At 41.6% G+C, this 16,758-nt stretch overlaps 1 protein-coding gene across 1 annotated transcript in view; it reads right to left on the bottom strand.

Moving 5' to 3' along the window:
- Positions 1-16,758, bottom strand: part of LOC109036094 (fatty acyl-CoA reductase wat) — an 81,618-nt gene that overhangs the window by 6,531 nt on the left and 58,329 nt on the right. Inside the window, exons 5-8 of the mRNA XM_019050038.2 lie at positions 10,681-10,826; positions 8,867-8,976; positions 5,188-5,380; positions 241-505 (exon numbers count right to left, since the gene is read on the bottom strand). Of these exons, the coding sequence (XP_018905583.2) occupies positions 241-505; positions 5,188-5,380; positions 8,867-8,976; positions 10,681-10,826 (714 nt within the window). The remainder of the gene's footprint in view (positions 1-240; positions 506-5,187; positions 5,381-8,866; positions 8,977-10,680; positions 10,827-16,758) is intronic.

The raw sequence follows: 16,758 nt of genomic DNA, 5'->3' as shown, positions 1-16,758 counted from the left end.
TCTGCGGATTTTTTTAAAAATTTTAAGGTATTTACTTCCTACTATACAGAAAATTTACTGAAATTTGCACAAAACTCTGCGCATCGTTTTCATGTGAGAAATTAAATTGCCCAAGTAAAAGGCGATAGCTGATGTTGCTTGCTTCCTTTCTGTTTAGCGTGGTCCAGTTCAAAGCGAGATCCTAAGCTTTTGTTTCTTTTTTTAAAAAAAAAAACCCTTTAACCACGGCAATATACTAACCGCCATTTTCGAAGGAACCTCAGGGGCTGCAACTGCACTCAAGTCCATGTATTTCCTCCATGTGAGTTTGTTCTGATTGGAGGAGACAAAGTTGTAGACTGGGATTGACGAATCTTGTTTCTTTCCGGGGGTGAGGTCTTCCAATAAGGTTTGCTCCGTCACTTCCAGTTCCGAGGTTTCGTCGGCCGTTTTCGCGATGTCCGGTATTTGCAACAGTTTTTCCAGGTCTGAGGATTTCCTCGTTAAGGGGTCCTCCCGCGGTTTGCTGGAACAAATCAGAACGACACGAGTTTTAAGGAGAGCCTTCAATTCTGAGCAATGCAAATTTTCACACAGCACCTTTTCATCTGCATCAATCAATTGCAGAAATGTTGCGACTGTAGATCTACCCAAACATGTATCTTGGGCAGGGACGGATTTCCCATTTTTTCATCGGCTTACAGTAATTGGACGACTTTAAGCAGAAGCGACCTAACTGCATTTCACGTTGCTAATAATCTGCCATTCTTTTTTTTTCGTGATAGAGATCTGATGCGACACCTTGAATCCCATAAACGCCTGGTCGTGCTGAACAAAGCGCCTTCTATTGTAAGAAACGCAAATTTGTATACAGCACCGCCTTTTTATCTGCATCAATCGAAAGCAGAAATAATGCGATTGTGGAACTACTCTAGCACGTATCTCAGTCAGGGACGGATTTCCCATTTTTCCGGTTTCAGGACGTTTTGTCGACGATTTTTTGTCCGCGCACCTTTTTTGTCCAGTAGTACACGCCCACACGTAAAATAAGCAACAGTGACTTGGTCCAAGCGTTACATTTTAGTCGGTATGTAAAATTATACTAACAATATGGAAATGAGAAATTGAGAGAGAAGGTGTTGTTATGGTTGCTCATTTTCTAAATGAAATTTTATTACTTACTCCTTTTGAATCATCTTTTAAAATTGTCATTGGTGAATATTTGGTTTTATTTCTATCCTTAAAATATTGAATGTACAATATACCTTATATATGTATAGGTACTTTTTTTTTATTTTTTCTTTACGAAATTGTTACTTCATTTTGAAAACATTTATATTTTTAAAACGTGACAAATATTTGTAAAACCTTTTCCAAGCGACATTAATCTCAATGAGCCGCAGTTGTACCGACAGAAACTGCAAAAATGAATAAAAGATGAGAAAAAAAAACCAAGAAGCACGCAATCTTTAGTTTTATCCCATTTGTACATCGATCTTTTAGAGTCAAATACGTCAAATTTTGAGCGTTTCGTTGCGCGTACACCTCGCTGCAGCACAATAAAAGCACAAAATGTAAAAGAAAAATTAAAGTGCTTTGAAATCATAAAATTTGACACGGAACCACCAATATTTAAAAAAAACACACGTTATATTATTATTCTCCTTTGATAAATTGATAAATATTTTTTCCCCATCGATTTAAATGAGAATAATCAATGCAGAGTGTGCAAACATTTCAAAATCATGAGTTAAGAAACGCTGACTATGCGAGTATAAATATTAAAGCCGAACAGAGCGGAGCGGCGTGCTACCAGCGCGAGAAGCTCACTGGCGCCTACAAACCTATAGTCTGTCCCAGATACGAAGAGCCCTGGAAAATCGGAATAATTTGCACGATGTAGACGCAAGGTATCGTTCGTTCTATTGATACCCGTCTAATCACCGAGCCAACCCCGCACCGCACAGAGGGCTGGTTACGAGCTCCGCAGCGCGGCGGCGCCTTGCGTCGGGAATCCGCTCCTGGGTCCCGGGGAAAACCGGCCTCGTGCATCGCCTATCCCGGTCTGGAGATGCGAAGGGAGTATGCGTTGCCTCAAGGTGGCTTGCGACCCTCTGTGCGACGCATGTGAGAGGCGACGAGATGACAGGTGACGAGGGTCGAGGCACCCCAACCCGCCAAATAGAACTAATTACTCTGATTTTCCAGGGCTCTTCGTATCTGGGACAGACTATAAGTGGATACTTCACGCATTGCACAATGCTTGAAGTATCCACTTAGGTTTGTAGGCGCCAATGCGCGTTTACCGCTGGCTGCCCGCCCGCCGTGCGGCGGCGCCTGAAGCAACTATTGCACAACAGAGGTGTTGCACAGTATTACACGAAATTGAACGTATCAAGAACAGTGGCGTGCGGTCCGGATAAGCAAGGCAAGCACTGCTTGCCCAAAGATTTCAAGAGAAAGAAGAAAATTACACCTATTACATGTTATACCTTTTAGCAAATATAATTTATGATAATTTAAGGTGTTCAGTAAGTAAATTGCATTAAAAACATAAAGAGAAAGAGACAGAAATACGTATAGAGCCACTAAAGTCTGAAAGCGGCAGAGAGGATGAAGGTGGCGCCTGGCGCAGCGCGCTGCGCGGCCTGAACACGGGCCAACTCATGCGCTGGTGAATCGCTTGCGATCAGGGAGCGCCACTGCTCAGCGGCGGAATCAAGGCAGGCGGGGAGTGCGGTACGTTCCGAGTCCGAGCCCTTCGCTGCGCGATCGCAGCTCGCTTCTCTTGGCCGGTCTCGCAGCGCGCTGCCTCTGCCTCCGATGCGCTATCTTGTTCCCTCTTTCCGTCGCGGTTGTAATTGCTCCTCCGGAGCAAGTGCATAAAATTTCGCTCACTTGAATCTAATTGGTGATAAATTAGACAATTCTCAATCATGTTTTAAACGCAGAAAGCGGTTTTTTTTTTTTGGGGGGGGGGGGGGGGAGTAACTCAAAAAATTCTAAATGTCGTAGAATAAAGACTATGATACCTCAAATAAGTGGCAAAATTAGGAGTTAAGAGCATGGAGCCGTCCTCCAATGCTCAATAACATTCGAAACAAGTTGAGTAAACGAAATCATAAGTAGGAGAGAAAGAAATGAAACCAAAGTTTTTCAAGACGTTCCATCAGATTTCATCCGCAAAAGAGAGCAAATACAGTAAAATTTTAAGAATTTTCTAGGGAGTCTCCCTGAGGAGGGGGAAGAGGCTACCCCCCCCCCCTCCGCCCCCCGGATGGCGAACGCTAGAGCTTGCCCTGTCACTAAACCCACCGCACGCCATTGATCAAGAATGACAGGCATCCTTTAAAAGTACAGATCTTTCCTCGCAAAATAAATCAAGATACTTATCGTACACTGGAAAAAACTAAGAGCCTTTAGCTGAGGCAAATATAGAGGTTTATCCGGTTCAGGTATAACAAGGTGGGAATTTCTTGAAAGATAATTAAGTCTTGTTAGGTACACCAAAGAGGTGTAGAGAGTTTTAGTGAATTTTGTCTCATGGAATTGACGCTCCCCCATTTTTACCAAAACTCTCAACTATATATTATTCTCCGTTGGACCAAACAGACAAAACAAAAAAACGAGCAAACTCTCATTCTTCCAAGACATTATACATTTTCATCCAAAAACGTCGTGAGCAATTGTCGTTTGTATTTACATGTGGGCCAAGCCAATTAACTTTGGGTCTCAACTGGCACGAGGACCAAAACTCCCGTGCCGAAAAAACGCGTGGGCGTAAATTACTGGAAAAAACAGGTGCGCGGACAAAAAATCGTTGACGAAATGTCCTATAACCATTTTTCCCTCAGCTTTCAGTAATTAGACGAATTTAATCCGAATCAACCTAAATGCATTTAGCGTTGCCTAATATTCTGTCATACTTTATTTTTTTGACAGAAACCTAAACAATACAAAATCTTGAAATTTTTGGTCACGTTTAACGACGCGCCTTCTATTCTGAGAAATGCAAATTTTCATACAGCACCCTCTCGTCTGCGTCAACCGACGCGCGGCAACACGAATATTGCGATTGTGGATCTACTCGAACATGTATCTCTGTCAGGAACGGATTACCTATTTTCCCCACGGCTAAGCAAGTGGACTAATTTAATCAGGATCAACTTAACAACATTTTGTGAGATTCTCTTTTACCCTTCTAGGAATACTTTCTGGAAATTCCGTGCAAAAATATCCATGTGTCCCGAAATTTTTTCCAAGTAGCTTTTTTACAGCTCTCCCGCGAAAGAAAGTGGACTTACTGCTAATTTGTCTGGAACGACGTCAATATTCACGCACTTACTGCATCCTCACGTCTCTCGTTTTTTTTACACGATTATTAAAAATTTTGCTGTTTCTGCTGAATTCGTCATGTCATTTAATTCAGAGTTGCCACAAAATTTAGAAACTGACATTCCCTGACATTTCTCTGATCTTCCTGACATTTTTGAGCAATTGAAGCACAATATTATACGGCCAAAAAAACGTTATTTGAAATCGTTTCCAGGCAAAATTCACTGTTCTAAACGTCAAATCCTCTCTAGAAAGCTAATAAAGATAAATTTAAAAAAAAAATCCTGACACTTTCGTCATCCTCCCTGACATTTTCAGGTTTTCCCGGACTTTTTAAAATTCTCTGACATTTCCCGGGTTTCCCCTCATCAAATTTTGAAAGATTATCGATCTCGGCGTTACAGCTCTCTTCGATTAGACGGTGCACTGAAAAAAAAATCTCGGTGTATTTACTACGAAAAAGGTAAAATTACCAAGAATTCAGGGTTCTATTTGATCCCAGTTTTTCTTGGTAAAATTACCATTTATAGAATTGGTAATTTTACCAAGAAATCTCGGTAAAATTATTTAACTTTCTCGGAAATTTTACCGGACCTTGGTAAAAACGCCGATATTCTTTATCGACTGTGATAGAATTACCGAGATAAAATGGCAAAGTTACGGGGAATTGATTACCAATAAAAGTGGTATTCTTACCAGAAAAAAACAGTAAAAATACCGGTTTTTAGGTGAGCTTACCAGTCTGTCTTGGTAAAATTACCAATAACTGGTAAAGAAAGTGAGATGGTAAAGGTACCAACGGACCTTGGTAAAAACGCCGAGAATTTTTTTTCAGTGTGGAGAGAGTAAACTCGATGAGCTGTGCGGACTTACAAAGAAAGGCCGATATCCCAACCGGCAGCGATGATGGCGTTGATGACGTAGTCAACGGGGACGATGTCAGCAACACAGTCTCCGTCAGCGTGGAGTGTCCGCAGGAGCCCAACTCCGGCACCAGCCACAACACCTGTTGGTCCGTAGTAATTGTTGATCCATCCGGGCAATGGATCCTTCGCTGTTGCGATAACTGAAACAGATCAAAGCTCAGTATAAGCCATCGATCGCGAACAACTTTATTGAAAAACATGAACGTGGCCTGACTCTCAGTCAATAGGTCCCGCGTTCGAAATCCGGTAGTGGCGTCGAATTTCACGGAGCTGACGAGTGGATCGGTAGAAACAGATTCTACTCGGCCTCAATGCTTGCGAAAATTTGAAAAGCCCCCTAGTAAAAATTGGCGATAAGAGCTGCGTTTCAAAATACCATAGGAATATTCTTATACGAAGCGATAAAAAATTATGCAGCCGGGTTATAGTTCCTATCGCCGGGCTTTACAATTTATCGCCTGGCTATTGCTTTTTCGCCATCGATTATAAAAGGCTATAAGAAATTGTGTAGAAATTCGTGTGCTTTGGAAATCATTAGGTTTGATACGGAACCACCTTATATTTACAAAACACACATTATATTTACCTTTAATACATATTTTTTTTCATCAATTAAAATGAAAATAATCCATACAGGATGTGCAAACATTTCTCTCCGCCAGATTAAATATTAGAGCCTAACACAAAGCGGAGCGGCGCGGCGCGGCGGCGCACTGGCGCCTACAAACCTGACAGGGATACTTCACGCATTGCGCAACGCGTGAAGTATCCCTGTTAGGTTTGTTGGCGCCAATGCGTGTTCGCGGCTGCCCGCCTGCCACAGCGCTTGAAGCAACTATTTCACACCAAAGGTATTGCACAGTATCATACGAAAATGAAGGCGCTCTAATATATTAGAAATGGCGGGCATCCATCAAAAGTACGGAGCTTTCCTCGCAAAATAAATCAAGATACTACGGCCCAAAAAAAGAGCAGTATTCCAAAAACTCACTAAGTCCTAGCATCCGTAATTAGTAACGTTTAGCATACACTTTATCGCCTGGCTGTTGCTTCTGCTAACACGAGAGTATTCTCCTGACATCATTGAAAAATATCTGCTCGTATCAGTACAATTATCGTTACAATTTTCCAAAAAGGCTGTTTCTGATCAGGAGGCAACTTATAGTACATATGTAAGGTCTTGGCAGTTTTTGGGTGCAAATTTAAAAAGAATCACTCTTCGAGTCTAAAACATTTTTGATGCGAATATTAGTTCGCTCCGATTGACTGATGCCGAGATCCGGTAAGGGTCAAGCGCTCAAGCAAAGACGTTCCATTCAATTTTGGAATAAATCAAGATTTGCATAATGAAACAAATTTATCAGAAACTGTGAAACACATGTGGCCGATTATGCAAACGGAGAGGCTACGGCCATCATGCACAACAAAGGCCGGATATGACTCGTGCCTGGGTCAAAATCTAAGGAAAATTCCACAGATTGATGACAAAAAAACGTGTAAAAATCAGATTAGTGGCTCATCTGATCACTTGTTGCATGCGTGGTCAGAGAACACTCTACTGCGAAGATGGTGAGAACCGTTTTGGCCACATAAATTTATCAAAAACTACAAATGTAAACCGATCGAAAACAACTCAACTGACAATTTTAATTAAGAATGCGTGTAGACAGTACATTGATCGAATTTTAGCTTGTCGATCGATTCAAATTTTCATTTTTCCAGCGGTCTGGCCAGGGATGATAGGGTGCTGTAGCATCTCAGGAATTCTAACGGGTGACCCAGGGGGCCCCGCGAGACCTTTTTAAGGGCCCCCAAAACTTGGAAAACCCATAAAGATGAGGATATTAGGTTAGATAGAGGGGGCCCCACCCACAGAGGGCACAGAATAAGGGCCCCCGAAAACGTACTAGCACCCCCAAGAATTTTACAGCCAGACCTACATGATATCCACCAAGAACAGTTCTCTCGAATTTTTAATTTGTTAAATTTCTTGAAATTTTCAGAATAATTCCTGATATTTTTTTAAAGAAAATTGGCACTAAAAATCCGTGGTTTCCACGCAATTTTTCACAGATTCTCCGAGAAAAAACTACGTTATGCTCCGTAGTTTCAATCAAATTTATGGGTCCCCCCTCTTCTAAATAATTCAGTAGTGCCGAACGACCTCTGAGCAGATTGGGGTATAATTCCCGGTTTTTAATAGCGAATGCCCGATTTTCTCGAAAATCGTTCATACCCTAATGATTCCTGGTATTTTTCGGATTTCCTAGGTTTTTAACACCATGAACTACACTGAAAAAAAAAATTCGGCCTAGGAAATCGTAATCACGGGCTAAATAGACATACCGTCTGCGTTCCAAGATCAGCGGCCGAAAGTGCCGGGCGTAGCACCCAGAGCAATCGGAGCTACGGCTCCAGCACCCGGGGCTTTTGGCCTCTTAACCCGGAACGGACGGTATGTCTATATATAGACCGTAACTCCTTTTTTTTTCAGCGTCAAGAGATTCACGAAGGACAAAAATAATTTTCGACGGTATGAATATTTATAAAAGATGTTGATAGGAACAGAGGTAGAGCTCAATGGAAAATGGAGTGAGCATCGAAACCGCGCGGAACGGAATTTGCTGCCTTGACCAGGCTCAATGGAAAGTGCAGTAGAGCAGGCTATTGAGAAAGGGCGATCGATTGAAGTCTATGTAAATTGACGTAATTACTATGCAGACGTGATTCGGAATCCGAACTCCTCTCCCAGAGGTAGAAGAAATGAGTCAACTTAATTGAGACTATGCCACTACAGAGCCTTATTAATATTAAACACTGGTTAATTTTTCGTTCTCACGAATTCTATTCTCTCAGCTAGAGATGATGTTCTATCAATATCGCCGGGTGTAGTTCGTAAATTGTGACCGCCCACGCGAACAAAAACCTTAGCTCGCCATAGAAGAAAAATGTCCACACGGAGTTTTTCTTTGAGGCTAAGTCAAACTCAAAGAGCGCAAGGATACTTTTTGACGAAACAAAGGACCGTATTTATTGTGGTTTCTCAAAAAACCTCCTTTTCTTGCGCGGTTTCATGTGGTTTACCAGGGTTGCCACCAAACCTAGAAAATGAAATTCCCTGACGATTGAAGATATTCCAGATGGTTTTCATTGGTGGGCTGAAAAGTGGATGAATGCAAACGTTGGCCAAATTTCATCAATCAGCTGAGTTTTGTTCTTGTCTGCATGAGAGCGTTTTTCTCTTTGGTTTGCAACCTTGCCGAAATGGTTGAAAAAGTTGACCGAATCCACTCGCGAAAATTCGCCTAGAATCACGAACCCACTTTTCCATCGTTAATTGGTCCGAGTTCATCAGAAAGGAAATAACACACATTAAGTTGAAACTGAGAAAGAGAGGTTTGAAGTTTTATTCCTGCAAGTTCAATGTAGACAATGAACTTTTGGTAACCCTTCTGCTCACAAACTAAATTCTATTTTTTGACTTTCAGTTTTTGGCAGGGGAAAATGTACGGCTAAAGGAACTAGCAAACATTCTTAATTCAATTTTCTCAAAAATGTGGGTTGGTTCCTTTCTGATGAACTCGGTCCAATTGACTTAGAGAAACGAAATGATGTGAACTGTATACCTATGGATGGACGGACGACGGCAACTGGTAGACCCTTGCCCATTTCTCGGACGACTTCTTCGGCTATGCACTTGGTCAGAGCGTATGAGTTCGGCCACGATCCCAGCAATCTGAAAAATGAAGGAAAATTGGCAACTCTTTCTAAAATACTCTTGAGTGACTTCTTCCGGAACTGAACTGCATTTTCTAATTAGAGGCTACAATTTCTGGCCCAGTTTAGGAACAACGTTTGCGCCATTAGTTTCCGTATACACATGCGTTTTTTTACGGACATGCCAGGAATCGTAGTTCTCAATTGCAAAATGGACTACATTTGGACGTATTTATGATAAAAGGAACTATTCTGCACGCAAATCCTATGAACATAGTTCCTTTTAGCATAAATACGTTCATTTTGCAATCAAGAGCTGTAAGTTCCGGCTCATCCGTAAAAACACATACGTGCATGCGGAAACTAGTGCTACACACGTGTTTCTAAACTGAGCCAAGAATGCAGTTCTTAATAACTGCACAAAGCAGTTCAAATGTTGTCCAATTGGCAGGAAGCAGCATTGGATGGCATTATCGGGATCAGTGTGACTACATCATATGATGTCCCATTTCTTCTTGTTTGACATCCTTGACATTTACTGTAGATACCACTATTCGACCACGTGAGAGCCTGTGTTGCCTACACTAAAAATTGAAGGCGAACTGACACAGCGCTGAAGTAACCTCTTCCCGTCCGGTGAAATTGTCAACCGAGGACTTGGTTTATTTCGTGTTTTACTTCCCGTACTAACCAAAATTTTGGGTTGTAATTTCTCTCCGTGTAGTCTAAGTATTTTACAATTTTTTTTGGTTTGGCTCTAAACTATCTCCTTGAACCCTAGTCACCAGTTCTGTCCCATCAACATAATACTTTCTGCTGAAAGTTTCTAATTTTCACAAGACTGTTTTTCTGCTTTCTTTTGCTCCGGCAAAATTGAAGAGAATCGAAACGTATTATATAACTATGAACGTATTATGTCGTCCGGAATCTGGATAATGAAAACGACGCAATAGCTAGAAATGTGACTAAGAGCAAAAAAACACAAAAAATTGGCGACCGAATCTCACAAAAAGCAGATGGGAGGGTCGCTTCGGGGTCTATGAAAATTTCAAGGAATGCCAATTATTTGTTCACCCTTAAAAAAATAAAATGGGAGCGGAGATTTTTAATCACCGCAAACGAGATCTGGAAATTTTTCCGTCGATATGCGCTGTCCGCGGAAACTTCGCAGAGCACCATACTGCAATGCTAAGGAAGAACGTCGTATGATCCTTCGGGCGTTGCCAAGTTGCCTTTGATAAAATATGAATTTACCAGGAAAGTTATGAATATTTTTCTTCCAATTTTTAAGGCAACATTATTCCCAGTTTAATCTAATATACACTGGAAAAAATCACATTGGATCTAGAGTCCAGACTCCTAAAAACATCGACAAGAAAAAGTACTCTTGATTCAATCAGAATCTAATTTAAATCAAGAACCAGACCTCTTAATTTAAGCGAATTTCGTTTTGATTCAAGCAACAATCCGATTGAATCAAGAGTATTTTTTCTTGTCAATGTTTTCAAGAGTCTGGACTCTAGATCCAATGTGTTTTTTGTCCAGTGTATCTGAACATTTCTAGGAAAATATGCATAACTTGCTTCCAAAAACAACATTTTATCGGCGGAAATTCGGCAAGTTTCAAATGTTCATACGGCGTTTCTCCTTAGCACAGCACCATACGGACTCCCTGTAAATAACTCCTCAGTTACAGCACTGACTAAAGATTGAAGGTACTTACGCTGGGGTCATTTTCTCCAACATGTCGTCGTCGAATTTTTCAGCAAGGCTGATCGCGGCTGACCCTGAGAAAGGCGGATCGTAGAAGCACTCTTGGATGACTCTGTTCAAACAGTTGGAGTAAGCTGTTGAGATGTGCACGAACGCCTGCAATCACAGCAAGAATAAAGTACATAATTACGGGCAACCTTATACCAACAAATCATTACTATATGTACAAGTAAGAGAGAAATCATTTGTACTAATTTGTCGAGCGTCCTATACTAATATCAATCGGAGACGGTGTTTACTTGGCCCGTATCAATTTTTTTCACTTGTAGCTTTGCTACGCTTTTTGTCGTAATTTTTACCAGGAATTTATGGCTGCTCTTGTTCCTGTTGTAGGCGGAAAGATCAGTTTTAGTCTAGCAACCGTAGTGAGGAGAGCATACCGAAGGGGAAGTAGCAACAATGGATATCTCCCATTTATATCTTTTGTAAGAAATCGAATCGAACGAAAATCGATTATTTTACATGGGTTTGAATTGAAATGCAACATGAGGGTATTCTTGCCGAATAGAACCCCAGATAAACCTGTAAAAATGAAGTAAAGAAGAAAGACTTAAGCGCATAAGCCTCGCGGACCTCAGTTCCTTTATATTGATCTAAGTCTTTTCCGTAATCTGCAGGCTGATTTTTGAAATTAATATAGGCAAAGCTATAGACAGAGAGGACATAATGAGTATAGAGCGACCCTTTTGGTTAATTTGGGTGGTTCTCATAGACTAAGGGAGAAAGTGATGGACTAACTAAAGGGTCTCTTGTGGGTTGCCGTTAGTTAGTCTATTATTACCTCTACCTCCTTTTTCTACTGCAACGACTCACTGCCACCAATAGGATCCCTCCATATCCTTTTTGTTTTCTTTGCCTATAACTTTATCTATCAATTTCAACAATCAGCCCGCAGGGGCTTCAGAATTTGGCTGTAGTAATATTTCTAGACAAAAGATTCGATTTGGAGGAAACTTGCTCAACTCGTAGATGCCAGCGGAGGAAATGTGTTTACTTTTCTCTCGTCTTAATTTCGTTGTTTGATCTCGGTGGGAAAGGAGGAGCTCTTAAAGTACAGGAAAGAAACCCTGAGAGAGTAATCAAACTTGCGGAACTGCCCCATCTTTCGCCTTGTCAAAACCATATGGGCTAATCACTGGCAATTTGCGCGTCGCTTTGCGGTGAGGACACACGACACCATGTTGCCGGCTAGAAACTCTATTCTCTTGATCCTTTACTCAATTTTGAGAAAACATGGGCTAATTGGATTGCATTTTGCAAAAAGGAACCAGAAGCATTGGAATGATGCAAAGATTGTGCAACTCCTTTTGCCTTGGAAGAAAACCCCGATTATCCATTAACAGTTTCTGTTTTGCTCGCTAAAAACTGTAAATTTAAGACAAAAATTCCCATGTAAATTTCATATTTTTACATGATTTCAGTATTTTTGTTGCGAAGTGTGAAGTTGCACAATCTTAGCATCATTGCAATGCTTCTGGTTCCTTTTTACAAAATGCAATCCGATTAGAGGTTCTCTCATAAAAAAATCTATTTTTCTTACTACTTGTTTTTGTAAACTTAAGTAGTAACATTGTATGGGATGGTTAAAAATGGATTTTTTTTGGTATTTTTAATATGATTATAATCATAAAAATAGTTAAAAACTTTATAACTTTAATAGGTATTATTGATGATTTTACGAAATCATTTCCATGTGTTCGAATTATATTGATTAATTTAGATAATCCAACAATTCTTTCTGTAATTGATAAAATTTTAAAATACAAAATAGTATGATTTTCTAAATTAGTTTTAGTTACTCTATTATTTACTTCCTTTGTCCATTGCAACCTCCACCTCCACCAATACGATCGATCCATTTTCTCTTTATCTTCTTCATCTTCCGCATTGTCTATCGATGCCTAACGAACAATACCGTTTAATACCTGCAAACTGACGATTTTCCAGAACGAAGAGGAAACTTCGCCATTTTTGTAATTTTAAGGATGGATTTGCGATTTTTTCATATATTACAGAGTCATTGAAGCTTTCTCCTACAGAATTGGAAAAAAACTGCAATCGTCAGCTTGCGTATTCTATACTGTAGAATGCGGCAAAGTCACTAAAACTCATTTTCGCCAAAATTGTCAGTTAAGCCGGTATTTCTCGTTGCTCGTCTATAGCCCTGCATAGACGATCAAATTCCGAACCAATTCCGATCAAAGTAGACATGCTGATGACTGGTGGTCACCATCTACCATCAAATTTTGACGGGCCGCACTTTTTTGTTCAAAGTAAGATCAGAACGGAGTGCCACCATTCATCATTTCCTGCCACAGGAAACATTTCTGCCAAGTTTTCATTTTAAAATGAAGCAAATTAATGAGTTTAAGACCGATGACTCCCGACACTTTGATGCTACTTTGATCGGAATTGGTTCGGGAATTTGATCGTCTATCGAGGCCTTACGCATTTCAATAGTTAGCGTGGAGATGACTTCCACATCACACGAATAAGAACCTAAAATGGACGAATTTCTGCCAAACGGAACCAGAGACAGGCGGGAAAGAAGGGGTGTGCTCGTTAGTCGAGGGCCGTAAGAATGAATGGGAATTATAAAGCGCCAGTGACGTCAGCGGTGACGACCGAGACGCGGGACGACGCTCGGGAGTCATAAACTCGTGAGCCCTGTCCATAAGGCTCTTGTCAAAAGCTCATAAGTGTCGCATGCAGTTGTCACATAGTTCCGTTTGACAGAATGTAAAATTCCGCTTTTCCATTTTTCCGAAGGGAATCATGCCCATTTTTACATTTAGGGGCTTGGAGGCCAAGGTGCATACGTGCAGTTGTTGCTATTTCGAGAAATACGTGTTTGAAGTTTCGCAATTACATGGATCCTTATGGCGGAAATAAGGTTTAAAGTGACTTCCTGATTCTTAAAAATTGAAATCCGGAGCGAATTTTTCACAGAGTATGCATTAAGACTAGTTTTACGTGAAATCATGAACAACTCAATTTTTTGAAAAGCTGCATCACTTGTGCGCCTTGTCCTCCAAGCCCCTCAATTGGATTGCATTTTGCAAGAAGGAACCAGAAGCATTGCAATGGTGCTAAGATTGTGCAACTTCATCCTTGGCGATAAAATTACTGAAACCACGAAGAAATATGAAATTTACATGATCATTTTTGTCTTAAATTTACAGTTTTTAGCGAAAAAAATAGAAACTGTTCATGGATAATCAGGTTTTCCTTCCATGACAAAAGAAGATGCACAATTTTAGCAACATTGCAATTCTCCTGGTTCCTTTTTGCAAAATGCAAGCCAATTGTTTCTTATCCACCTCTCTAGAGCACACCCCATCTTTCCCAACTCGCCTCGGGCCCGCCACATCCCATCTCGGGCCCTGGTACCAATTTTCTGGCCCGGGCCCCTAGCACAGGGGGGGGGGGGGGGGTCCGGGGGGCCTCCCCCGGGAAATTTTTGAAATTTTAAATCTATTTGGACACATTATGAAGCTCTTATGATGGAGATTTTCCATCAATTTCTGCAGAATAATTACGCCTTTTTGTTTACTTTCAGCACCAAAAACTTTCGAATTGTTGCATTCAAAACATCTATAAATTTTTTTTTGAGGGGGCAGATGATAATTTTCAATTCTATGGGGAGCCGGGCCCCCCTGGACTCCCCTTTCGTACGTCTATGGCAAGGGAGTTAAGCCATTGAAGTCGAGGATGCCCAGAAAGGAGCCTGTTAGCATCCGACAACGGAAGAAAATGAAACACAGTTACTAAAAATATCATTCTACATATACTCAAAATCTTGAAAATCTCTAAGAAAGTAAGAAAAATTTTATAGTGCCCTAGCGTGTTTTTGAAACTTTATTCACCTTTTGCGGAATTTTTAGGGTAATTTTTTCACTTTTCCCTACGAGACAAGGGTTACACATGAATTCGTAGTGGTTTGTCACCTGCGTCACGGGCCCCTCCAGGGCCCGGGCCCCGGTACCAAGGACCCAGTATCCCCCCCCCCCCCCCTTGTGGCGGGCCTGACTCGCCTACAGTTCCATTTGGCCGAAATACGTCCAAATGTGAGACTATGAATGCGGGATTTTCAGAATTGTTCAAAGTGTAATTTTGAGCTTGGCGGCCTGGGAGGCCTTCCGGAGGCAGCGACAAGGTCTTGAACTTGATCCTGTCTTGTCTTGAGCGAGCGGCGACTCGGCCGAGTGGCAGTGACTCCTCCTGCCGCTGGCCGTTGTGCCTTGTCCCTTGTGGTCGGCGGTTTTTGGAGTCGTTTATTCGGCTCTCTCCTCACGTCTCACTCTCACGTCGCGGATAAATCACCCGCAAGTGTCGCGACCCTCTCAATGTCACCCGCATCCGCCCAGCGCCGCTGCCAAATTCCCCAAAAATAACACTACGTGCTTCGCTTAGGGTCTTTTGAGGGAGAGAGTTGTGGTGGATCTTCAGTTATTGCGCGATATGTTCTCGGTTTGATCGATATATTTTATTTTTAGACCTTTCAGTAGCCGGTCACACTGAAAAAAAACTCCGGCCGTGGAAGCCGTACTTACGGGCTGTATAGTTATAACGTCCGCGTTAATTCCGGGCTCAGAGGCCGAAAGTTTTGGGCATAGCACCCGGATCAATCGAAGCTACGGCTCCCGGAACTTTCGGCCTCTGAGCCCGGAACGGACGGTAAGTCTATACAGCCCGTGACTTCTTTTTCCAATGCAGGTTGGCCTTGTGGTCAGCGTCAACTTTTTTCCGGAAACACCGTTATTTTTTTAAAATCCCCTTACACAAAAGTTATAACGAGATGTGACTTGGCGAAATCCCATGGCTTCATAGTAGAGTCTACTCCAAATGAAATTACGCACTTTTATACTGCGACAGAAGAATAGCCAGCCATCTTGATCCTTGCATTTACCTTCCATACTAAACTAACGTCAGAAGATTGGTAACTTGTAGTTACTACAGTACTTGAGTGCGTAAACTTACTTGGCGTGGGCTCCGATCAGTAATGGATTCCACAAGTCTTAACTCTCACTAAAAAATGAACCCTAGGCTAACCCACACGGAGAAAAAAACCTCGTGCGCGGGACCCGAAGTTTAGGTCATGTGGATCTCTGAAGTTTTCAGATTGAGCATCTGAACACTTTAGGTCTAGCTGTCGCGGTTCGGATCACACACCTGAAACTTCAGTTCTTACACCTGAAGTACTTCAGATGTTAGAACCGAAGTTTTTCGGATCAAACATATGAAACTTCAGTTCTTACACCTGAAACTTCAGTTCTTACATCTGAAGTTTTCCAGATGTGAGTACCGAAGTTTTTCGGATGTGAAAACCGAAGTATTTCGGATGTGAAGACCGAAGTACTTCAGATGTAAGAACTGAAGTTTCAGATGCGTGATCCAAACCTCAGCAGCTGGACCTAAAGAGTTCAGATGCTCAATCCGAAAACTTCAGAGATCCACATGACCTAAACTTCGGGTCCCACGCATGAATTCTTTTCTCCGTGTAGACTGTGATGAAGAACAGCCATCATGATACTTGCATTTACCTTCCATACTAAACTAACGTTAGAAGATCTGTAACTTGTAGTTACTACAGTACTTGAGTGCGTAAACTTACTTGGCGTGGACTCCAGCAACCGATCAGAAATAGATTCCACAAGTCTTAACTCTCACTAAAAAATGAACCCTAAGCTAACCCAGGAGTAAAATCCCACGATGAAAACCTGGCAACGTGAGTTATGCGGGGCACGATTGAATGCGGTTTTTTGTCGTCTCGACAATTGAATATGACTCGCGCGGGCCTTTCCGCGCTGGTGCCCACTCGGGGCTCGGGTCGGAAATCAGGAAGCAGGATTCTTGGTCTACTTTGACCGTTTCGAGGCAACCAGTTTTCTCCGGCGTCGGAAATCAGGCATTTTGGCGGTGAACCCGCGCTGTTTCAAAAATGTTAAGTCGATTCAATGACTCGCAGGTGCGTAATTCCAGTATGAATTGGACATATTCAAATCGAAAGGAACTATGTCCAATCTGA

The sequence above is a fragment of the Bemisia tabaci genome, chromosome 9 (genome assembly GCF_918797505.1).
Source record: "Bemisia tabaci chromosome 9, PGI_BMITA_v3".
Taxonomy (NCBI): domain Eukaryota; kingdom Metazoa; phylum Arthropoda; class Insecta; order Hemiptera; family Aleyrodidae; genus Bemisia; species Bemisia tabaci.
The sequence above is the reverse complement of the archived record's forward strand: the minus strand, read 5'-3'. Positions and strand labels throughout refer to the sequence as shown.